Source organism: Mya arenaria, chromosome 6 (genome assembly GCF_026914265.1).
Source record: "Mya arenaria isolate MELC-2E11 chromosome 6, ASM2691426v1".
Classification (NCBI taxonomy): Eukaryota; Metazoa; Mollusca; class Bivalvia; order Myida; family Myidae; genus Mya; species Mya arenaria.
Window position 1 is genome coordinate 12,254,988 of NC_069127.1, and position 25,007 is coordinate 12,279,994.

At 35.2% G+C, this 25,007-nt stretch overlaps 1 protein-coding gene across 3 annotated transcripts in view; it reads left to right on the plus strand.

The window, feature by feature from the left end:
• Positions 1 to 25,007, plus strand: part of LOC128237322 (E3 ubiquitin-protein ligase rnf213-alpha-like) — a 117,082-nt gene that overhangs the window by 74,509 nt on the left and 17,566 nt on the right. For all 3 annotated transcript variants that reach the window (XM_052952729.1, XM_052952731.1, XM_052952730.1), the window contains exons 38-73: positions 1,558 to 1,755; positions 2,124 to 2,246; positions 2,375 to 2,495; positions 2,618 to 2,859; positions 3,131 to 3,236; positions 4,927 to 5,037; positions 5,147 to 5,239; positions 5,426 to 5,542; positions 5,831 to 5,991; positions 6,245 to 6,467; positions 6,653 to 6,823; positions 8,554 to 8,616; positions 10,102 to 10,211; positions 10,447 to 10,587; positions 11,015 to 11,177; positions 11,624 to 11,703; positions 11,941 to 12,082; positions 12,867 to 13,060; positions 13,241 to 13,429; positions 14,568 to 14,682; positions 16,748 to 16,939; positions 17,260 to 17,399; positions 17,583 to 17,790; positions 18,436 to 18,581; positions 19,036 to 19,225; positions 19,549 to 19,684; positions 19,946 to 20,099; positions 20,339 to 20,504; positions 20,947 to 21,109; positions 21,678 to 21,907; positions 22,117 to 22,344; positions 22,526 to 22,719; positions 22,827 to 22,932; positions 23,124 to 23,224; positions 23,381 to 23,569; positions 23,949 to 24,200. In XM_052952729.1, coding sequence (XP_052808689.1) covers positions 1,558 to 1,755; positions 2,124 to 2,246; positions 2,375 to 2,495; positions 2,618 to 2,859; positions 3,131 to 3,236; positions 4,927 to 5,037; positions 5,147 to 5,239; positions 5,426 to 5,542; positions 5,831 to 5,991; positions 6,245 to 6,467; positions 6,653 to 6,823; positions 8,554 to 8,616; positions 10,102 to 10,211; positions 10,447 to 10,587; positions 11,015 to 11,177; positions 11,624 to 11,703; positions 11,941 to 12,082; positions 12,867 to 13,060; positions 13,241 to 13,429; positions 14,568 to 14,682; positions 16,748 to 16,939; positions 17,260 to 17,399; positions 17,583 to 17,790; positions 18,436 to 18,581; positions 19,036 to 19,225; positions 19,549 to 19,684; positions 19,946 to 20,099; positions 20,339 to 20,504; positions 20,947 to 21,109; positions 21,678 to 21,907; positions 22,117 to 22,344; positions 22,526 to 22,719; positions 22,827 to 22,932; positions 23,124 to 23,224; positions 23,381 to 23,569; positions 23,949 to 24,200 — 5,658 coding nt within the window. The remainder of the gene's footprint in view (positions 1 to 1,557; positions 1,756 to 2,123; positions 2,247 to 2,374; positions 2,496 to 2,617; positions 2,860 to 3,130; positions 3,237 to 4,926; positions 5,038 to 5,146; positions 5,240 to 5,425; positions 5,543 to 5,830; positions 5,992 to 6,244; positions 6,468 to 6,652; positions 6,824 to 8,553; positions 8,617 to 10,101; positions 10,212 to 10,446; positions 10,588 to 11,014; positions 11,178 to 11,623; positions 11,704 to 11,940; positions 12,083 to 12,866; positions 13,061 to 13,240; positions 13,430 to 14,567; positions 14,683 to 16,747; positions 16,940 to 17,259; positions 17,400 to 17,582; positions 17,791 to 18,435; positions 18,582 to 19,035; positions 19,226 to 19,548; positions 19,685 to 19,945; positions 20,100 to 20,338; positions 20,505 to 20,946; positions 21,110 to 21,677; positions 21,908 to 22,116; positions 22,345 to 22,525; positions 22,720 to 22,826; positions 22,933 to 23,123; positions 23,225 to 23,380; positions 23,570 to 23,948; positions 24,201 to 25,007) is intronic.

The following is a 25,007-nucleotide window of genomic DNA, read 5'->3' on the forward strand; positions in this document are numbered from 1 at the left end:
CACCAGATTTCATCCACTTTCTCACCAAACCTGTATGTTATAGTTGTATTTAAATGAGAAAAGCTTATTTATTTATGAAGCTTATTTATTCACGTATCGTTGATGCATACATATTAATGCATGATTATTACCTTTCTCAATAATACATTCACATCCGTATGCATGATACTTGTTTTTCAAAACTGCAAGCCCAGTAGTCTAAAATAAACCCTGTTTTGGGGCACAGTGAAAGGGCCTAAACAACAAAGAACTATACACACAAACATATTAAAATTACATTCACAAATACAAACACTACAAACAAACCATACCCTCCTTGTAAATGCTTTACCATTTAACGATGGGATTACCACCTTGGAACGGTCAGTGAAAAAAGAGTTCACTGGGGGCTTAACCTTGTAAGCATGGTCATAACCTCACACATGTCCCTACATTTATCAGTTATTACTAAATAACATATATAAGCCTCATAAGACTCATTTTAATTAAAGTGTTGTTAAATATCAACACATATAAAGAAATCATACTAACTCTACTACTATACTAATACTAAGTTTCACCAAACGCCATAAATCACGTGAATGGAAGTCAGTGTCACAGTAATCCGTGCCATACACCTATCGGTTCATGTGATTCTCAGCATTGTCGTAATAAATATTGCACCAGGAACAAACCACAGCCATCGAAACCGATCACGATTTTATTTTACTAGTGTTGCTTATTATGGCATATTTATATTAAGAGCTTCAATTGTATAATTTAAAAACAACAATAATTTACAGATTTAGTGTCAGATTGAAACACATTGGCTGGAAAAATAATAAAAACAGAATTTTAAAACACTGTGCAACCAGTGTTACCCAGCAAATTTTGACTGGTCCACCACATCATACAGCGTTACAATATTGTTTTACTAAAAAGTCCCCCGCAATGACAATCTTACTCGCTAATTATACCAAACAATATTGAAATACGCTACTGATTAAAATAGATGTTCTACGAACAGAAGCTGTCTTGCCATAAATGTACGGTCTGTTTTTCGTTGTTTTGTTTTTAATTTTCAAAGCTCGCGGATCCATATAAAATGTTAGTTTTCCCGAATTATTGGGGAAACGGCGACAGTGTAGAGGAAACCAAAATTCTAACATGCTTTCAGTAATAATAGGAGGTCATCTTGCACATATTCATATAAAGAAACCTTTCAATCTATTAAATGAAACTTCTTACCTCTGGTCGTGTTTTACACGACAATCCAGCAGTATCCCACCACTAACCAACGTTACCTCCACCACTTCACCTTGTAACGATCGGACACGGTGAATATAAAACATAGAAATGAGTGCATACAGTTAAAACGACTGTTAACATATGATAAGCAGGTACCACACTATTTTATTAATGGTGTTTTAAATTGTGCTCTTTGACCAACTAGGAAAAGCAGATTTCTTCCTGTTTCTGTGCTATTTTTAGAACTCATGTTATCATGTACAGAACATGAATTTTCCTTTGAGGAAACTTCGAACAGAGATAATGTTAACAAATCTCATTATGTTTCAGCCCTCATCCATACTTGTTCTTCAATTCGGACCGTTTCACTTTCACGTTCCTTGGGTTCTATATTGACCGGAACACTGGCAATCTTGTTGACCAACAAACCAACCGCGTACTGGAGGAGGGGATCATGGCCCAGAATCTTTATGATTCCTTGGTCCGGAATCAAGCACCAGTTAGGGAAGACTTTGATGCATTGCCCAGGTAATTTAATGGTTGATACTATGGTATTATAGTATATAAAATGTTCAGCCTGACCGGGCTCGAACCCAGGACTCTCCCTTTAGGGGCGAGTGTTCTACCGACTGATGTACCGCCGGGCCGTATGCACACCTTCTTAACACCTGTATAGATAACTATACCGTGGCAAACTCCACTGCTAATTTGAATTTCGTCCCCGAGTTTCAAGGGTAGAGAACAAGGTGAACATGATCTCGAGGAATCATGTGGAGAATATAGAAGTTCATATACAGTAACTGTCTCTTACAGGGTGAGAAAAACTTGCAGCCCGATAATAGGGTAAGTGCTCTACCAACTTATTTCTAGAACAATGCTTGAATTTTTTTTTTCAGAGACCAGAAAATCATGAAACTATGCAGCATTATGGGCGTAGAATTTCCGCATGACCCGGATTCCACGTACGAACTTACAACAGATAATGTGAAAAAGATCATGGCAATCTATATGAGGTTCAGGTAACACCAAACTGTTGTTTTTCTGTTTTATTTTTTTTTAGATTTTATTACACACGCTCAGGTCAGTCAGATGCTTTATAAGACATGCAAAGCATATCATCATCACCTGACTATGTAATTCATTACAGATGTGACATCCCTGTGATTATCATGGGTGAGACAGGTTGTGGGAAAACACGCCTCATCAAGTTCATGTGTAAACTACAGTCACCGCCCGGTGTTGATGTCAAGAACATGATACTTATGAAGGTATACACAACTGACATATTCACTCAAATTTTACTAAGACGGGTTTCGCTAATTTTGTTCTCCATTTAAATGCTTGTTGCATTTGACTGTGGTTTTTGCTGATTTAAAAAAATGCATTGTAGGTGCATGGAGGAACAACAAATGAAGATATCAAACGAAAAGTGAACGAGGCGGAGATCGCTGCAAGGGTGAATATTGAAAAATATGGCCGCCATATGTATACTGTCATGTTCTTTGACGAGGCTAACACAACGGAAGCTATCGGACTTATTAAGGAAATCATGTGTGACAAATCGATTGCTGGAAAGCGTCTGACTCTATGTGAAAATTTGAAAATTGTGGCTGCATGCAATCCTTACAGAAAGTAAGAGGTTACAAGTATTTACCATTTAAATAATTTTACTGGGCATGTGCTACAGATATAAAGTAAATTGTTCTACATTTAAGTTTGAAGATAAAAACCGAATTGATGAAAAATATACTCATATTTAAGTTAAAAAGCATACACATATTTGTCATATTGTATGTGCCATATCAGAAGAAAAGTAGTTATTGAATAATAAATTTGTTGTAACAAATCTTGACACAAGTTCATACCAAAGAGAAATATTTGATAAAGTGTAATATTTTTGCAGACATTCCGATGAATTGATAAAAAAGTTGGAGCAAGCCGGCCTTGGATATCATGTTGATGCAGATGAGACGACTGACAGACTAGGGCGTGTACCGATGAGGAGACTGGTAAGACCTCTATGAATATTTATAGTAATTACAATACTCGTCCTCAGGTCATATTATTGTCTATGAGTTGTTTGCAAAATTATGATCTATTTCATTATCACGTTGTTTAAAAGTCTTGCTAGTGTCGTCAAATAGCTTAACTTTAACTTTTTAACTTTAACAGCAGGTCTTTAAATTCAAAGTCCTCATTGACTGGCCTGTTTTTAATCCCCAGCCACTAAGTGGGGAGGGGATTATAGGAATGCACTTCGTCTGTCTGTCAGTCTGTCCGTCCGTCTGTCTGTCTGTCCGTCTGTCTGTCCGTCTGTCTGTCTGGCTGTAACATTTCATGTCCGGGCTATAACTTACTTGTGCATGGATGGATTACCATATTACTTTTTACAAATGATGTCCTCCTTGAGACGATGTGCAGTGACCTTGACTCGGGTCCATATCTCAAATGTCAAGGTCACACAAGACATTTAAAAGGTCAGAGTACACATGCTCATGTCCGCGCTATAACTTACTTATGCATTGATGGATTACCATATTACTTGTTAATGTTGTCCTCATTGAGACGATGTGCAGTGACCTTGACCCGGGCCCATACCTCAAAGGTCAAGGTCACACAAAACATTTAAAGGTCAGACTATTCATGCTCATCTGAGCTATAACTTACTTATGCTTCAAATGTTGTCCTCATTGAGACGATGTGCAGTGACCTTGACCCGGGTCCATACCTCAAAGGTCAAGGTCACACGAGAAATTTAAATGTCGAGTACACATGCTCGTGTCCGCGCAATAACTTACTTATGCATTGATGGTTTACCATATTACTTGGTACAAATGTTGTCCTTTAGCAGACGATGTACAGTGACCTTGACCCGGGTCCATACCTCAAAGGTCAAGGTCACACAAGGCATTTAAAGGTCAGAGTACACATGCTCGTGTCCGCGCTATAACATAATTATGCATTAATGGATGACCATATTACTTGGTACAAATGTTGTCCTTTTTGAGACGATGTGCAGTGACCTTGACCCGGGTCTATACCTCATATGTCAAGGTCACAGGAGACATTTTAAGGTCAGAGTACACATGCTCGTGTCCGCGCTATAACTTACTTATGCATTGATGGATTACCATATTACTTTGGACAAATGTTGTCCTTATTGAGAGAATATGCAGTGAACTTGACCAGCTGGGTCCATACATCAATGGTCAAGGTCACATCTGACATTTAAAGGTCATACAACACATGCTCGTGTCTGGGATTTTTACATTTAGCAGTGTAGACATTTAGCAACAATAACTGAATTTGATCCAAAAACTCTAACCAAAAGCAGTAAAAGAATGTTATGACGTCACCACAATATATATGTATCCCTTTATCAAAAATACTTAAGGCTTGCTGTTTCATCGATGTTATGAATCAAGGACTCATTTTCCTTCCTATTTTTAGCCAAAATAACCTTGACATTGATCTTACCTACACTACACACAATATGAAAAACCTTAACAAATATCCTCTTGTAACATGTTGAAATATCCAAGAATATTTAGGTTACTGATCAAACAACTTGTATATCCTATATTCCCACTCTATTCCCAATCCACATAATGTTTTGTAAGGCTCGAATCAATGAAAAAGAATTATGAGTAAATGAATTTGATCATACGATATGTTTAATGTCTTTCTCAAACTTTTCAGGTGTATCGTGTGCAACCACTCCCACAAAGTTTACTGCCCCTTGTCTGGGACTTTGGACAACTCAACACACAGGTCGAGGAATTGTACATCAGGCAGATGGTTCGGAGATATGTACGTAGACTTAATTAGCTTCATAATGGACTGATTGCTGGTTTTCAATAAGTGGCATGATTGTGGTTTGCTTGACCATTTAACTTAAAATGTAATTTTGTGTCTACAGATAAATGATGACAGACTTCCAAACATCCCAAATTTGATCGAAGTGGTCAGTCGCATTCTGACAGTGTCTCAAGACTATATGAGGGCGCAAAGGGTAATAACTTCATGAGATTTATTGTGATGTCAACGTGTCGTTTTACAATTTTGTTGTGTCGCATCGTACATATGTCAAGGGTATAGGATTGACATACAGTATGGCTTAACTGTATTGATCTTTTGATTTACAATAAGTACCAGGTGACATCTCCCAATGTACAATTTAACATTCCCTCTTCTGTAGGATGAGTGCAGTTTTGTGTCGCTGCGGGACGTAGAGAGAGTATTGACAGTGATGGCGTGGTTCTATGATCAGGGTGAAGATGGAGACTGGCTGTTTGAAGAAATGGACAGAAAGATGGTAGGGAGTGAGGAACAACGACAGGATGACAGCGATGACGAGGACGAAATAGAAGAGATATATTTTGCACAGGGCATTGTGTTAACAAATATTGCATTTAAAACAAATTGACAAAGAAGAATACATTTTGCATCGTATATTTAGATTTAGCCAAGATGGAATGTTGATATTGGAATATTTACCGAGGAGTAGTGTTAATTTTTAACCTCTAATTTGGGTTATGTATAAGTATATATTTTGCCTACAAATACAATATCAACAAAGCTGAACTAGTACCATACATTTCAGGGACTTGATAACATCACGAGAGCTCTCATCCTGGCCCTTGGTGTGTGTTACCATGCCTGCTTGAAGACGAGACAAGAGTACAGAGAGGCTGTTGCGGGGCATTTTCGCCAACCTTGCAGTCTCCAGGGCGGAGAAGCTAAGATTTTGGAGGAAATTGAACGGTAGTATAAACATTGAATTAATTCTCAGACCATGTTGCTATATAACAAACATTCAGAATGAGAAAAACGTATATAGCACATTTACAGTAATTAAAAGTAAAGGCATTTGCTTCATTTCAGTACCAAAATTGTTGGAATAAATCTTGTGTGGGACACAAATAAAAGGAATTATAGCGGGATTTTTAAAGATATAAGTAGTTGTTTATATTTATTAACATGTATATTTAATTGTAATAAAGCGTTTTTTTAACAGATGCCAAGAGATCTTTTTGGACAATGTGACTTTGGAGGACAACATTGCACGAAATACTGCTCTGAAGGAGAATGTCTTCATGATGGTTGTTTGTATTGAACTCAGAATTCCTCTGTTTCTTGTTGGGAAACCTGGAAGCTCAAAGTCGCTGGCAAAGACAATAGTCTCAGATGCCATGCAAGGGAACAGCGCCAAGCATGAATTGTTCAGAGAGCTTAAGCAGGTGGTTTACCATTTTAAGTTAATGTCTGTTGATTAACGTCATTGCATCTTAAATATATAATGATCTAAGAATGAATTTTCCCAGCTTTGGTACAAACTAAAGTATTGCAAGAAATGGCTTTGTGAAGTTTAAATGCAGAAAAATCGAACTCAGTTAGGGAGTGATAATTCAATTTTCTATTGTAGGTTCAGATGGTATCGTTCCAATGTAGCCCTTTGTCGACCCCAGATGGCATTGTAGGAACTTTCCGACAGTGCGCACAGTTCCAGAAGGACAAGGATCTGCAAACATTTGTGTCAACCGTCGTATTAGACGAGGTTGGGCTGGCGGAGGATAGCCCAAGAATGCCACTGAAGGTACATGATATAACAAAATTGTTTGCCTAAGCGGGTCGGAATTGTACTTAAAGCTTTGGTCCATAAACTGTTCAAGATATTTACAAGAACAATTGAGAAACAGTTTACCAATGACAGTATGCATATGTGAAGCAAGGCTTATCACTTTGGCTAAAATAATTGTTAAGTTGTGCCTCTTCACTACAGACCATCATGTGGATACCCCATTGAATTTTGGTCCATAAATAGGACACCATTGTCACCATTGTCCTTTTTGAGACCATGTGCAGTGACCTTGACACGGGTCCATACCTCAATGGCCAAGGTCACATATGACATTTAAAGGTCATAGAACACATGCTTTTGTCCAGGCTTTTTACATTTAGCAATGTAGGCATGTCAATTCTTACTGGACTTATTGACCTTATACATTTCATGTACGTTTAGCAACAATAACTGAATTGATCCAAGAATTCGAACCAATTGCAATGTGTGCCAGTATTCCATCATGAAGTTTTGCGTCCATATTATGACAATGCTGAATTGAGGTTAAGATATAAATGTTAATTGAAAGTGTTAAAAAGTTGCACAGATTGATACTTAGCGCACTCTCCCAAGCATTTTCATTATGTGCAACAAGCTTTATATGTAAAAAACAATGGACACAAATGAGATAATATATTTATAACATGTGTTTTCTCTTCAAAAGCAGTAAAACAATGTTATGACGCCACCACAATATATATGTTTCACTTTATCGAAAATTCATAAGGCTTGCTATTTCATCGATTCTATAAATCAAGGACTCATTTTCCCTCCTATTTTTAGCCAAAATAACCTTGACATTGATCTTACCTACACTACACACAATATGAAACACTTTAACAAATATCCTTTTATAATATGTTCAAATATCCAAGAATATTTAGGTTACCGATCAAACAACTTGTATTTCCTATATTCCCACTCTCGACCAGTGGTTGCGTACAATTTTGGTCAGATTCAACGTGCCAGTCCGGTTGCAAGAAAAACAAAATATACTAAATATCAACGGCAGGGGATATAGCCGTCCTTTGGACTGCCTTGTCAGATTTAGAATGAATATATATATTAGTTTGGAGTCTCATTTAACTTCACAAGACTTTATCTTACATAAATTGCAAACGGTTGAAATGTTATATTCTTATAAAAAAATTGTTAAAAAATATTTATTGCCCCTTCAAACTATGGTATGAAAGCGAAATCAATTTTAAGAAAAAAAAAATAATTATCAAGAGAGATGTTTCATGTTTGGTTTACTTTAGATTTAATTGTCAGCCCTTTTTTCTTTGGTGCTTTCTTCATTCCTTCTTTAGTTTTAATCCGGAGCGAACGTTCTTTTTTATTTGGCCAAATTAAATTATTATTTTGTCTTGTTTTCTTGTATTTCTTAAATCGCACAATTTTTGTTTAAACGTTTATACAATGGACAAAGTATTTAATAAAACATCCAAACTTCAAACTGGTTAAACGGACATCTTTCCAGCAGCTTTGTAATCTCGCCTTATTTATTTGTCCTTTGTGCAGAAATTCAATAGTAAAAAATAAGACAAATAAAAAAGGGAATCAAAATCCGACAATTTGAATTAAAATTGTTTCAGTTTGCCTAGTGTACGTCATTTCTGCTTGGTGGGTCAGAAACAAGACTTAACTTAGTCCTTGTTTTTCACAAAGGAAGATTAATATCTTGAAGGTTACTGTTTTGTTTATAGACACTCCACCCACTTCTTGAAGATGGTTGCCAGGGAGATGAGAAACCAGAACCATATAAGAAGGTTTGTTAAAAATCACCAACACTCATTAGTGCTTTATATTTTGAATTAACATTTGAATACTTGATTTTTTATTTGGGTTTACTTATATTAACCATATGAGCCGCATTACGTGATTTTAGGTCTTCTGACATAGGTTTGCACGATGGGTAGGGCATTTTGTATACTACATTGTAATTCATCAACGTGACGCCATTACAAAAAGTGCCTTATTAATGTTTCACCATGATTTACTTATCAATATGACAAATAGCTAATTCTTTTCTCATAGAACCTAACTTAAGCAAAATGTGATGATTCCTTAGTTTTTATTCAGAAACTATAAATTTAATTAATGAAAAAAGTCACAGATGCGCAAAAATAATTCCCTTTTTAGCTCGACCATTCGAAGAATAAGGAGGGCTATACTATACTTGCCCCAGCGTCGGCGTCAGAGTCGGCGTACGGTTAAAGTTTAAGGGCAAGTTGGGATTTTCACTTAAAAGTCCAATACCATTCATTCAATTGACTTAATATTTCACACAGTTGTTCAGAGCCATCACATAATGAGGTTAGATAACTCCCTATTATCTTTTATACAAACTAGGGCAGCTTGGGATATCTATTAATACCTTCTATACCCTTTATTCAATTGACTTAATACTTCACATAATTGTTCAGGACCATCACCCAATGAGGTTACATAACTCCATATTATCCTTAACACAAGTTATGGCCCCTGATTGACTTAGGTTAAAGTTTAAGGGCAAGTTAAAGTTAAGGGCAAGTTGAGATTTTAATAGAAAAACTTCTATACCTTTCATTAAATGCACTTAATAAAATTCAAAACTATTTACGACCATCTTACAACAATAACCGTAACTCAATTATAACCCTAAATACAAACTATGGCCCTTGAATATATATATATATATATATATTTTTAATTTTATTTTTATTTCCTTTTAAAAGGCATGTTTGTATATTCTTAACCACAATTTCATAATAGGAAATCAATCAGTTATTTTAATGACTTGCGTCATTGTTCGTGAGGGCTTGTGGGAGGGCAGCATCAAAGTCACCTTATGTATTGAATAATTTTAGTTAGGTTTGACATAAAGAGACCAAACTTGGTAATATTATATCGTTATTGTATTCACCTCTAAGTCAAAGCGGCCTAGTCGTTGTTGAAAGAAGTTGAGAAGTAATTAAAAAAAATGAGATTTATTTGGTTTTGGAACTTTATGTCAATGACTAATTCATTTGCAATAATAACGTCTGAAAGCCAAAACTCGGGCGATGTGACACATTATAAGAATACTAATTAAGCGAATGTCACAGTAGCACAATGAAGTTTTCATGATCAAATACTATTGTGAATATTACTATCTTATATATAAATCACTTTGTTGTCTCGGGCAATAGTTCCGAGGCGTTTCCCCAACCTAGGAAAAATGTTAGGACTATTGACTGACAAGCCATTTAATCACTGTATTTTATTGTCGTAAGGTTGCCTTCATTGGGATATCTAACTGGGCATTAGACCCAGCCAAAATGAACCGAGGAATTCTCGTCCAACGAGAGGTCCCAGACCTGGAGGAACTCCAGAACAGTGCTCGGTACTCATATATTTCTTGAATATTTCTGTTATTTATTTCAGAACTACTGTAGTTTCGTTTTCTTTATTTTATCATATGTTTGAAAGTTAGAACATATTATATTTAACATTAAGTGTACATGAATTGATATCATTAGAAACATAATCATAACATACGCTTTTTATGTATAAACCCTGTATTAATATGTTCTTTCTGCTTATGGTATGTCTGTCTGAATTTTTATTTATTACTCCAGTGGTATTTGTGGGAGATCTGAAGAAGACCTAGAACATTTGATGGAGCCTTTGATAGAGCCTTTGTCGATATCTTACCTTGACGTGTTTGCACAGGCGACAGAGCAAATGAGAGAGTTCTTCGGATTAAGGGACTTTTATAGGTAAAAACTTCGACACTAAATTTAACCCTTATATTATGTTTCTGACAGTCTGTTTACTGAATGAATTCGGAATAAAAATATTCTGGTAGTCATTACGAGTAAAATAATATTTTTGTCTTACACAAAAACTCAAAAGAAATTATGATTCATCTTTTGTAAATATTTAAGAAAAATGTCATATTAATTGGTGTGGAATGGAAACTCGCAAGAGAACATAAGGTTATGACTTCATTTTGGTGACTTTATTTACCCAAACTTGAAACAGGCATTTTGAAGTGTTCATCATTTTTATTGAGCTGTATGGGAACCAAATTCTATGTCAGCAGTGAAAATAACACATTTAACTACATCAAAAAGCATGAAAAAAAAATTGGTAGATGTAATTCCACTTGTAAGAGGATGTTGTAACTTAATAAAACTATTTCAGCTTGGTAAAAATGGTGTACAGCTTTGTAGAGACTTCTCACCAGCCACCAACATGGTATGAAATGCTGCATGCTGTACGACGCAATTTTGGTGGATTGGACCGTGTACACCCAGAGGAAATCTTCAGGCATAATTTGCCACAAGAGATTACACGCACTACGGGGGTATATTTCCTTTGACTTTTGAAACGTTCAATATTGTAATTGAGTTGGAGTTCATAACAGGTAGTCATTTTACTAATGAATTGCCACTCGCTGACCTAAATTGACAATCGATGGCGTACACTTGCAGTACTCTGGTATCAAATTCTCAAATTTTCTGAAGTCCCTTGTAACAGGTATAAGCTAAGCTCACTTTTTTGTTTTGGTATAATTTCTTTATTTTTAATATTTTTTTTATAGTTTTGAGACAATAATAGTAAGTTATTCTTAAGATAATAAAGAAAACTATTTTTTATGTGAAATCAAATATAAGCTAGTCATTTGTTTAAATGAATCAAGGGACTTGAACCTGTTTCGCTTAAAACGATAAAAATAATTTATAAGCACATAGTTTAACATAAGTTTTACATAATATAGATATGTCTTGGACCTTTACATTAACTTTACAGATACACAGAACGAGAGACCCCGACTGTTCACCTTATGGTCTTATTCAGGCCTGTTTATTTGACACATACAAAACTGGAAGGTGATTGGCTCTTTATGTTCATATTAGTTTAAATACTAAAGACACATTTAAAACAACGTAATGAGCAGTTTTACCATTTTTCTCATATGCAGTTTGCATCAGTAAGAAACAACCCCAAGTTAGCTGGGTTGGCAGAATATCATGCTAGTGTTGCATAGGTCGAGAGGCTGCGCCTCCTGGTGGACACTCTAAATGTCAGATTTGCTTGAAAAGTTGAAATTCGTATTTAATTTGCAGTGAAAGTCGATACATGCTTCTCCTGACGGAAAACTTTGGAGCGCTGTCTATCATCCAGCAGCTCCTTCAAACTAAGGGCAATGAGATACGACCAATTACAATCTTTGGGAGCAGCTTCAGGAGTGATCAGGAATATACACAGGTATTGGGATGGAGGTTATTAAAACATACCTGTATATAATTATTCAATATTTGTTTTGAAATTATTGTTTTTAAAGAAAAGAGCTTTAACCATGGCTATAACCTTTAGAAGTTAATCAAGGTATTAAAATATAACTTAGTATAGATTTTGCATGAAAATATGCACTCATACAGCAAGGCTCATATTTAATTATTATTGAGTTATGAACCATGTGCGAATGAAAGAACAAAACGACTAGGGTTGGTGGCGTGGTGGCTTGTATGGTTTGGGTATATCATATTCGAAACCTGGAATGCAGCAATCACTAATATATTTGAAGGAATTAAAGATTTGATGATTGGTTAGCCTATTTGATTCAGACAATTACAATTTTCCTTTTGGTTTGCTATTGTATTTTATTGTCCAGTTAAAAGCTGCACTCTAATAGATTAAACGTTTTAGAAACTTATTGTATTGTTTGTCTTGGAATGAGCAAATAATGCATTTAAACAGGTGATATCACATGTATACTGCTGACAAAACATCTGATTGTGGATTTTCATATATAAGTTCATAAATTGATGTTTTATGCATTTTTCTTAAACTGTAAGTAACACTTTAAGCCATAAAACAGTAATTTTCAAACAGAAATATACAAATATGCGATCTGATCTTCTGTCAGCAGTTTTATATCACTAGTTTGCAGATATTGAGGTAAAAATGGCTTATTCCAAGACAAAAAATAAAACAGTTGTCAAAACGGTAAATCTTTGAGAGTGCAGCTTTTCAGTGATTAATATTTTAGGTGTGCAGGAACATCAACAAGATTAAGGTTTGCATGGAAACGGGGAACACCGTCGTTCTGCTCAACCTGGACAACCTATACGAGAGTTTGTATGATGCCCTCAACCAGTACTACGTCTACTTCGGCGGTGAGAGATACGTCGACCTTGGACTTGGGACACACAGAGTAAAGTGTCCTGTTCATAAAAAATTCAGGTAACATTCTTGATTGCGGATCTGTATTTCGCTCTTGTCAAGTTAATCATGTGTGTTTTTGTTTGAAACAACTATTTTGTTCTTTAACATAAATAATTAACGTGTACATCCTTTTTGTGGCTACAAGTCATACATTAAATTAAGATAGCCGAAGAACCTAACAGTTCATTTGTTTTTCAGGTTGATCGTTGTAGCAGAAAAACAGACAGTGTACAAAAAATTCCCAATCCCGCTAATAAACCGCCTGGAAAAGCATTTCCTTACCGTGAACACCATTCTGAATGACAAACAGCAACAGCTTGTTTTAGAGCTGGAAGAATGGGCAAACGACTTCGCCAGTCAGAATGATGGCATTAGTTTTAGTCAAAGGTGAAAGTTCATTTTAGTCACACTGAATTCCTGTTCTGTTGTTTCTTTGCACTACTTTTGATATGCTAGCATACTGAAAGGCTAATATCTTTATAAGGAGTTCGGCCTTTGGCGTTATTTAATAAAGAAGAAACTTTTAAAAAGTTCATAGTTTTCATATGTTACCTTGATTTATTTGGGACAGGTCTAAACCTGAGGTAATCCATTTGTAAAAGCGGTCACTTAAATACTTTTTCATAAGCTCATTTGATCCAATGTGCTCAAGGTTGAGCTATTGTGATAGGTGGGTGTGCCGCTGTACATCGTCCGTTTGTCGTCAACATTGATTCAAATGACATCCTCTTCTATTGCGCTTTGTCAAATTTCACCAAACCTCACAGGAATGATCCTAGGGATATGCTTTTATAAATGCGTTCAAAAAGTATTTCCTTTTGAAAACTCCGTTTTTCACAACTAATGAAAGAGAAAACTTTCCAAAATTGCAAGGCTTAGACATGTCAAGTTGCAGTGTCCAGTGGCCCACTACCTTGATCATTCAATTTGTGCCCCAAGGGTAAAAATTGGCCTCGGCCTGGTGTTCACTTGTTTTCACATTGACATGTATAAGTTATATATTTACAAATAATCTTCTCTAAAATGTTCAAGAGATAATATTTTTCGGATAAAGCATTGTTTAGAGGTCCTCTATTAAGATTCTTTAATTAATGCCCCTGAGGTAAAAAAAATGCCCCCCCCCCCCATGGGAAATATTTCGGAAACAGAAATGCTAAGAGCTTAGTTTTCTTTCTTTCTTTGTAGCATTGGTCTGTGGTCAAAGCTACAAAGCATGTTCAAATATGGCCCATGGGGTCAAACTGATATCATAACCTTTCGTCCTTTGCACTGATCATGTCTTTTGGCAACCACTGACCATTTATGCTAAAAAAAATCATTATAAATGTTTCAATTAAACTATTTATGGCAATATAATTTTGGACGCCATTTTGAGATATATGAAACACATGAAACCTGCCTGGTTTACAACTTATCTGTATATGTTCCAATATATGATGCTGATTTAGTTTTGGATTATCACTTGAACATCTATATATTTCAACTGTCCACAAACTTTACGGACACAGTATTGTGTTAATTTCAGTAACACCAAGCGTGAAATGAAAGTAGAAGACGTTTTCATTGGCTTCCACAAGGATACATGTTCAGCTATTATATTGGATGTTTCACAAAAATACCCAGAAAAACAAGAGAGTGAGGTCAGTAGGACTTCAGTTGACTGCTGTTTCGACGATGATTTTAAATAAGAAAGTTCAATTTCGCTGACTTTCAATAGTTGTTTTATCAATATTGAAAATTGAAATATATTTTTTAAGAATTTTGTTCCTGGACATTTGTTAAATTTGATTTACATTATTATTGCTTTTTTAGCTCACCTGAGCACAAAGTGCTCAAGATGAGCTTTTGTGATTGGTCTATGCCCGGCGTCTGTCGTTCTTGTCTGTCGTTCGTCGTCCATCGTCAACAATTTATTATAACCATTTTCTTTTCCTAAACCGCTTGGACAATTTTGATGAAACTTCATAGGAACAATCCTTGGTTGGTGCTTCTTCAAAATTGTTCAAAGAAATGAATTCCATGCAGAACTCTGGTTGCCATGGTAACCTAAAGGAAAATGTCAACAATTTGGTTATAATCATCATCTCCTCCAAAACCTCTTGGATAACTTTAATGAAACTTCATAGGAATGATCCTTGGTTGGTGCTTTTTCAAAATTGTTCAAAGAAATGAATTCCATACAGAACTCTGGTTGCCATGGCAACCTAACGGAAAAAATATAAAACTTTTTTGGCAAATACTATTAGGCCTAGTGCTTAAATATTTGGTGTGTAACATTGTCTATTGGTTATCTACCATGTTAATTCAAAGTATACCCCTGAAGAAAAATTGGCCTCACCCAGTGGGTTACAAGTTCATTATAAATACATTTTGTTAAAATTTGATTGTTATGTAAAGTTTACCCTTGAAACAAGGGCAGCATGTCTTGCTATATGGTCTCCCTTTTTGTTGGAGATTCTACTACTTCCTATTTTTAGTAACAAGGGAATAGATTTTAAATTTTATTAAGTCTTCAACTTTGTCAAGTTTAAGTTAATTATTGTTCTTTTTTTAAGGATCATAGATTAAAATAATTATTATACACTTCATTCTTTAAATGAAATTTCATTTTTACTTAATGATAAATTTAATAATCAGACTTTTCCATTGAACTTCATGTATATTATTGTAAACTTCATGTAGATTATTCTAAGCTACAAAACTTATCTTCTGTGTGGATAGTGAATAAGCATTATACAGAAAAAAATCATAAGCTGCATTTTAAGTAAGGTGATGATGTCCTAGATGGAATAATCAGAAATAGATTATGGTGGTGTAGTGTTCTTTGATGGTTAGAGCCTAGGGCAGATTATTGATTTTATTGGATGGTGCACTGTTTGTTGTTTATGTACCTATACTAAAAGTTATTTTAGTGTGCAAGCAATTTAACATAGTTTTGTCAGTGTGCAGGCAATTGAACCAAGTCCTGTCAGTTGTTTGTGTATCTATACTAAAAGTTTTGTCAGTGTGCAGGCAATTGAACAAGTCATGTCAGTGTGCAGGCAACTGAAAAAAGTCCTGTCAGTGTGATGTATCTGTACCAAGTGCTGTCAGTGTGCAGTCAATTATCAAGTTCTGCCAGTGTGCAGGCAACTGAACAAGGTTCTGTCAGTGTGCAGGTATGAGAATCGAATTCTGTCAGTGTGCAGTCAATCTTCAAGTCCTGTCAGTGTGAAGGCAACTGAACAAAATCCTGTCAGTGTGCAGGAAACTGTGACAAGTCCTGTCAGTGTGCAGGAAACTGTGACAAGTCCTGTCAGTGTGCAGGCAACTGTGACAAGTCCTGTGAGTGATTATCCAGGGTACATGTTTGACCAGTATGTTTTTCAATATTCTTTGAGAACAAATATCAAGCTATATTGATTACAGGTTAAACTCTTTTACTCAAGTGAGCGATTTAGGGCCATCATGGCCCTCTAGTTTAAAAAAATTAGTCAAAAAGGCTAATTGTAACAGTGGTTCGGTAAAAAATCGATAATAAATTTGGTCTGTTAAGTTGGTTTGATATTGAATTGGTAAAAATAATAGTAGTAGTTAGAGAAATGATAGTAGTATTTTGAAATTAGTATCTGTCAATTGTCTTACAATAAAACATTTGTGTAATATATATTTATTATCGATAATGATTATATAATTATATGTTAACTTTCTTTCTCATTGTTAAAGCTTTTAGAAGCCGGTAAACTGCTGCTACTTTGGTGTGCAACTCCGGAGAGTGTAGTCCGAAGTAACAAATTAGACGAATGTCAACAACAGAGGTTTCAGACGTACTACCATGAACAAGAAGCACACGGGAGCCTGATTTCCTACCTGCAAATGAAGCTGAAGCAAGAGAAAGTTGAACAAATATTTGCACAGGTTTGATTGCTCTTTAAATGTCATCAGAGTATTTTGTTTGTATTGCACTGTAAGTGTGCTCGATTTTTAGAAAACAAAGTGCTGATACTTTCATAGCCTTCGAGTTGTCTACTGTAGAGCTTTTGGATTGTTACCAAGGGCATAACACAAATGAAGTGAAGCAAGGTCCATAAATCTTTATTTTTTGTTTTTCGCATAAACTTACTGAGTTTATGTGACCATCGTTGGTTCTGCATACAATGCTCCTGTTTTAATATATTTATTTTATCAATTACAACATAAATGTCATTAATACTAGATAATTTCATCTTTTTACAAAGGTGACAACTCACAACAAGCTGCTGGCATCAGTTCATAAACAAGATATCAGCTTAAAACTTGGGATACATGTTGACAGAATATTCCTTCTTGATACTTTGTCCTCCTTTGATACAGAGCAACAGTTTACAAACAGAGTTCAGTAAGTAAATGCAATGATCAAAACGATGGAGTTGGTGTATTCATTTTTTTTAAATTGTATTGAATAACAATGAATATCAAATTAAATATAAGAAAATGTCACAAAGAATGTTGCTTTTATTTGCTCATTATTTCATTGTTACATACAACTTACGCACATTGCAATTTATCGTGCACATTTCAGGCAGCACTTGCAGACAGCTGGAACTGGCGAGAGTTTGATGTTGATTCAATGTGATTCCGGTGATATTAATGCAAACCTGATCGCTTGTGCCCGTTACATTGTAATGGATGAATACGAAAAGGCACGGGAAGATATACGAGGTCAAGTGCATGCCATCTTCATTGTACAGTTACCTCGAAAGGCAGGTGGATGCTTCACCGGATTTCAGGTAAACGAACGTATTGTGCCATAAATTGTTGAACTGCTGCAGGAAATATTTTGGAAGGAAAAGTTTCCCTAGAGTTTCAGTATGTTTCGTGTTTATGCGTGTTTGATACTTTTCCTTGTGTATCTAATTCGTAAAGTTTAAGGGAAAATTGACTTTCTAAAAGTGTTTTTATACATTTTACCAAATTGTGCGTGCATAGTTGTTTACTGACGTTATCGTCTTGAAGCACTGTTATTTGAAGTCAACGTCAAATCTGAGAAAGGTCGCCGTCAATTAATCTTTTTAAGATTTTTAATAACTATATCTTATTCTTACCTTTTCTTAAACAACAGACTTTTAGGTGCCTATCATCTACATAAGTATTATTCTCATTTGGCACATTGTTGCACTTGAAGTGTTTTAAACAAGGTGGGGAAGGTATATATTCTAACGCCAGTGTTTTAAATATTGCAACGCATGTCTACTATACAAAAATATTAGATTTTTTCAAATTAAAACTCATATCTGACACACCACACACATTGCATATAATGTATATATCAACGCATTATAACTTTAAAATGTCAAGATATTTGATTCAAATACATCTCTTTAATGTATCATTTATTCAAATACTTATTAATTTGTTTCAAATCTACATTGCAGTGTGGCTCCTGGCATTCAGCACACATAGATGATTTATTCCCGGAGAGTACCCAAATGCCGGATATCAAAGACCTGCAGGGGAAAACTGTCAGTGGCATCTTCCACAGCGTGGTCAGGAAACGTAGTCAACCTAGTGACATAAATGAGTATGACCTCATGATACAAGATGATTACCAATCTTGGTCATGTTTACATTTTAAATTGATTGGAGTTATTCTGCTTATTGATTAATGTTAAGTGTTTGCAATGAATCAGTATTCATTTGCTTTAATTGAAGAATTTTAACGTGTGTGTACATATTTTTATTCAGATTTGCAGTTTTTCATTTGTAACTGGGTATACAAGCGACACTTGTACTATCATTGTGTAGCTATGTCGTAGAGTGTCTCCATGAGGAATTATGTGTCTTGGATTAGATATTCACAATATGCACATAGCAATATCAATGCATTCTGTTACACATGTACATACCAAGATTCGCAACTTTGTAGTCATGCCAAATGTCATCATGGACTGATAACAGAAAACTACTTTGCTGTTCTATTAGAGACTCCCGGCCTTGCCAATTAGCAATGCCATTCATTGTGTTTTATATTATAGAGAGCAAGGAGAAGAAATGGATTGGAATGAAAATGGGACAACTGGCACTCAACAGAACAATCTAGATACGCGTACTGGTGATGGGGCAAATGAAGGAGTGGATGTGATGGACATAGATGCGGAAATTAACACAAAAATTCTGGCAGTGCCAAAAGACCTAGCTGAACATCAAAGACAAGCAATGTTAAAGGTAACCTTACACTAATATGTATATTTTTTTATTTTTTTTTAAACAAACTTTGAACTGATCTATGTTTTGAAAGAAAATGTTGAATTAATACCATAGCCTTTAAGGCTGCAAAGTCCTTGTAGTTGTTGACGTCATGCAAAAATGTGTCGGAAACTGTTCAAGATATTGGAAGACCTGAGTCATGGTACACACATATTAAAAGTCACATTGTATGTGTGTTTCAAATTCAATCACTCTGACTTAACTGAGAGGAATTGAAAAGCGTTTGCCCACGGCCACCATGCTCCTGTCTTAAATTTAACGATTCCTCTTTTATTTTGCAGCTTGATGGGCTGATCATGCAGTGTGTTCAGACGGCTCTGGCGATGGTCAAAGACAAGGAGGGCTACACGCACAGAGAAACACAGAGAGTTGATATCATTTTGAAATGTTTAAGACGTGTCAAAAATTCAGAACAGGGTAAACTTAATATCCATTGGCATAAAAACAACTTTATACCCGTGTTTAAACTTGTAATATGTTCACATGCCACCTCATAATTTTATTTCCTACCTAAATTTGTAGTAGTTTTATTTGTCATACAGCCAGACATGTTTTCTGGTAAGATAACGACATAATCCCGATCAAGTTACAACATTTTTAAAAAGTGAGAAATGTCCATAGTGTTTTATCTGAGAATGTATATGATTCTTGCTTTGAGGCTAAAGGAACTTGTTACAGTTGCAGGGACAGACACTTTTTTAACAGGACTTCAAAGACTGATTGGCAAATTTCTGAAGGAAAAAGAGGAAAAGACGGGAGAGTATATAGCTCAATTTTGGATGACTCGCGAGGCTGCAGCAGCCGAAAACGTCAACAAGGCTGGCACATTTAGGTAATTATCTCACTTGCTTTGTGGTGTTAAAAGAATATTGCAGACACTATGTCATGCTTGGATTTCATAAAATATCATATTTCATTAAGGAATTCTCAATAAATCAAAACAATGATCTCGAGCATTCATGAATAATGATCATAACTCTAGGATTACAACGATGAAGCATCATTATAAAGCACATAAAAGAGCACAATCCATCAAGCTAGAATCATTCAAACTTCTTACATTCTTTCCAGGCGGTCCTGTCTTCAGACGATCATTTCTAAAGTGTCACCGATCCTGGCTGGAATTATTGCGTACCTTGATACCAACAGGAATCTTGACCTTATACAAAGTGATGTTGCATGGAAACAAATGTTGTGGACGTCATTTCTAAATACTGAGGGAGCAATACAACTACAGGTTGTTGATGTTTATGTTTCTATGAGTAATCTTGGCAACAAGTATAGTATGATTTAATTTTGTTTGCAATATAAAGCCCTGTCAAAAGTCGAATTAAAATTTAACTTTCATGTCAAATAAACCGAGTCTTACATTCCCTGCATTTATTTTACACTATATCTGATAACGACCAATAATAAATAATAACAAACATTTAACTTATATTAAAATTGTTGATAAGATAGCTTTACAGACTTCATAAACATTTGTAAGCATTGGGGGCTTGTGTAGAAAAATTTGTGTCGTCGATGTGAACAAATTTTTAAAAAAAATGCTTAAATTTTAGAAAAGTAAGGGTAAATATCCTAAGAAATGATTAAACTGATTAAACAACAGTTACCCCTAAATTGTATTTGAACCTTCTGGTATGTATGTATGTAAACTTGTCTTTCTGTTCATTTAGTACTCAGATCTCCAATCTCCAAAGAGACGCAGTGACCTTGGTGAGATGCTTGTCATGACGACCGGTCGTGAAGGTCACATGTTCTCCGCCTGTCTGCCCTTCTCCTGGACGATGATCCAGATGATTGCGGATATTCTGCATGGCATTTTACCCTCTGATGAAGGTTGGTCTTCAGGACATTAAAGCACAATATTTTGATTTTAAATTACTTGTCAATATATGACTGTGACTTTATCTTTTGTGTGTGCAAAAGTTGCTTGGCCCTTTTTTTGTAATCTCTGCTGTTTTGTCCTGTTTAATATCATTTTATTAGCTCGTCTGTTTTTCGAAGAAAAAAAGTCGAGTTATTGTGATAGCCTTGGCGTCGTCGGCGTCGTCTGCGTCTGCGTCTGCGTCTGCGTCGTCGTCGTCGTCCAAAAACTTTAACCTTACCTCATAACTCAAAAACCGTTCAACATTTTCACATTAAACTTGCTACACGTGTTCCTATTAACACTATGCATGTTTATAGCAGGTCATATAATTTTGCCTTTAATTAATATTGAGTTATCCCCCCTTTTCGACTTAAAACAGACGAGCGTTGGCACCCACTCCGCGGTGCTCTTGTATGGTTTTGTGGTAAAACCCGTAAAAACATACATGTAGGTTGTAGTTATGCATATGGGTATTTTGGAAAAGTAACGCTGTCACTTAGGAGTGAAAGAATACCCATTATTTATATATCTGTACAGAATTTGAGGATGAAGCAAGCCGAATAGTGCATGAACAAGATAAGAAAGTAGTATTATGTGCGAAGATTGTTGCTTCAATGCCGATAGGAAAGATACTTAATCAACTGGTGGATGGTATCCAAGTAGCAAGTGTAGAACAAAAGCATGCCATTGTTTTTGAAATCGTTGAAGAGTACATTCAGGACTTCGTGCATACGATGTATTATCCCGGACGAGAAGATGAATTCAAAGTAAGAGAGTTGTTACGTAAATAACAATAAATAGATAATCGGATGGCTATTATTTGATTATGAAATATTAGTATTTTCATCTTTTAACTCGTTGACTATGAAATGTACATAATTTGATGTATATGATTAGAGTCTTTGTGTTAGTTTACCTTGCGACTCATTACATTTTACATTACAAGTGCACTAACTATGCATATTCTTTCTTGCAGCTTGTGTGTCAGACAGTGCAAAACAAAACAATGGAAATTTGTGGGGGTACAAATTCTATAGGTTGCCTGATTGAAAATCTGGCATGTGTACACATTGCATACGAGACTCTCGCATTGAGACTTTCCTACTTTAGAAGCATGAACGGAGTTTGGCCACAATGTAGCTCGGCCATACTTGAGGTCAAGAAAAACAACCCGGATCATTTTATGTTCAAGGAACGAGAGATTGTATGTTTCTTTTTAAAAAAAATTGCAATTAAATTTTATTTATGCTTGTCTTTACTTCAGAAATTACTATGTTGTAAACTTCCAAAAGGTTTTAAGTTAAGAATTGTTGTATTCATTCATCAAAAGAAAATTTGAAATTTAATGAAAAAGATCAAAAGCATGTACACATTTTCTGTTTCAGACCTGCTCTGCCTTGTGTCTGTTGATTGAGAATTTGAATCCCAAACCTCAAGAATTAAACGAAGAAGTACAGAGAGGGAAGTGGCTTCATAAAGTCCATTTGTATAGACCTGTGGTTGAGAAAGTGCTAAATCTTCATTTTGAAGACCCGGCTCTGTATGGAATCGATAGTACACCATCAGTACGGAGAGCCAAGTATGTTGAATTTATTTTGTGAAATATCATTTTGTATAATGTAATTTATGTGTGTTATAATGTTTGATTCAGGTACATTTTGAAACATAATTTCTTCATTTATTTAGATCAACCTGGGGTCGTGTGGTCGTAATGAAGCTTTTCATTGAGCATGTGTGCAAAAAGGAAGGAAGAGAAGCAATCCCCATCAAATATTGTATGCCACTTTGGAAGGTATGTGATATTTGTATTGTTATCAGACTTATGTTTATTCTGTTAATCATGTTAAGCTTGTATGTTTTTCAAAGAAATAAGTTTGTCAAAACAATGGGTTATTAGTTGACAAAGTTATACAAAGAAGTGTATCAGCTTTGGCGATCGCTTGTTGTGTTCTTGTTATAGATATCATGTTTTTTTCATTGCAGATATTGGGCGAAGAAGTTGACATGAAAGAACAAAAGTCGTTTGAAGGTGTTGAGAAATTTTTAAAAGCGTGCAACCAAAATGCACTAAAGACATTCAATGGGTAATTGATACAGATAATTCATAGTACCATTAACATTAAATGCATATGCCTATTTACAGGGTTGTGCCTTCTGTTCTTTTGTTTATAAATAATGGATATCATTTCTTCTAAACGCTGCCTCTGAACATATTTTACTTTTGGCTTGTTCATTCCTAGAACGGAGATTAAATGCTGTAGCTGTGAACAGAAGCTAGAAGGCCCGCCAGTCACCTTACCTTGCAAGAACAAAGATGTGCTTTGTGATGCCTGTCTTCGTGAAATAAATGCTCTCGACCAGAATGTGTGCCCAAAATGTCATGAAAATCTAGGTACAAAGTGGCAACCATTATATATGGAAGAGAAAAGGTAAACTATCTGTGTATTTACACAGTATTTTAGCTTAATTTCATGTGTAACGTTATAATGATAAACTCAATTAAATAAAACAGTAAGCTCAATCAAGCTTCAACATGCAAATATGCAAGTACGTAAATTTAGATATAAGAGCTGTCATGCATTAATAGCATGCAGATTATGGTCAGTTTGTTCACTAATGGCCTCTTCTTTACTTTTGTTACTTGTTGAATGCAAGTTTCCTTGACTTTATGTGTTGAAATTTTTGTTTGTTGTTGTAATCGACAATGGTTATGGAATTTAAACATGCATATGGAATTTTAAAAACAAACATCAAAAAGCTGTTTCCAGTTATAGTCTTTTAAACAATGGTTTATTACAATTATGACAGCAAGGAAAGAGAGCAGCTCATCCAATACCAGAAGAGGTGTAACGCCTTCGTCATGGACGTTGTCTCTCAACTCTGTTTCTCTGAAGGACAACCACCATCAAGGAGTGTGTTGGAGAAGTTGCTTGGTTACGTCACCTGCTCGACAAGACATAACGGCCTGCGATTTACAAAGAATATGACTCTTTTTGAAACTGGACTGGACCCTAACCCAGTCTTTAGATCCTTCCTTCTACAGTTGATGCTGAAATCTAGGTAGTAGTAGTTTTATTCGTGCATTATGTCAATAACAGTACATTTTACATCAATATAAGATATATCACATATTGTATTTGCATGATATTTAGGTAGCGCAAAACGTTTCTCATAACTCCGAATAAAGTAATGATTCTTTATACGTCTTGGACCGTATTTATTATTTATGAGAATTGTAGTAAAGGTTTTAACTCAGTGAAAATGTCTTTGTTACACCCATACTAGACAATCTTGTCCGGTCGGTTGGTTCTGTTCGTACTATAAATGGTGAAAGGGTAGATGAATTTTAAAGCGCGCAATATAATTATTTTAATGCATCATCATCAAAATGGCACTCTTAACGGTAGTATTTGTTGCCACGTAAATAATAATTTGTGGCCACGTAAATAATAATAAAAAACATTTCTAAATACTTTTTTTATCTGTACACCTCAAATGTTTTTGTTTTTGTTTTATCATTAATGTCAAATAAATTAAACATGATAATGCATTAAAATTAAAAAACAACCCTATATTGAGCGCGTTTAAATAATTTTGTTACACATCACCATAAAATAAAGGTCAAGTTGGACTCTGGTTTATAACACTATTTTTAGCTCGACTATTCGAAGAATAGGTGGGCTATACTACTCGCCCCAGCGTCGGCGTCAGCGTCCGGTTAAAGTTTTAGGGCAAGTTGAGATTTTCACTTATAAGTCCAATACCCTACATTCAATTGACTTAATACTTTTTTTTATTTTTTTTTTATTTCCTTTGAAAGGCATATTTGAATATTCTTAACCACATTTTCATAATGGGAAATCAAGT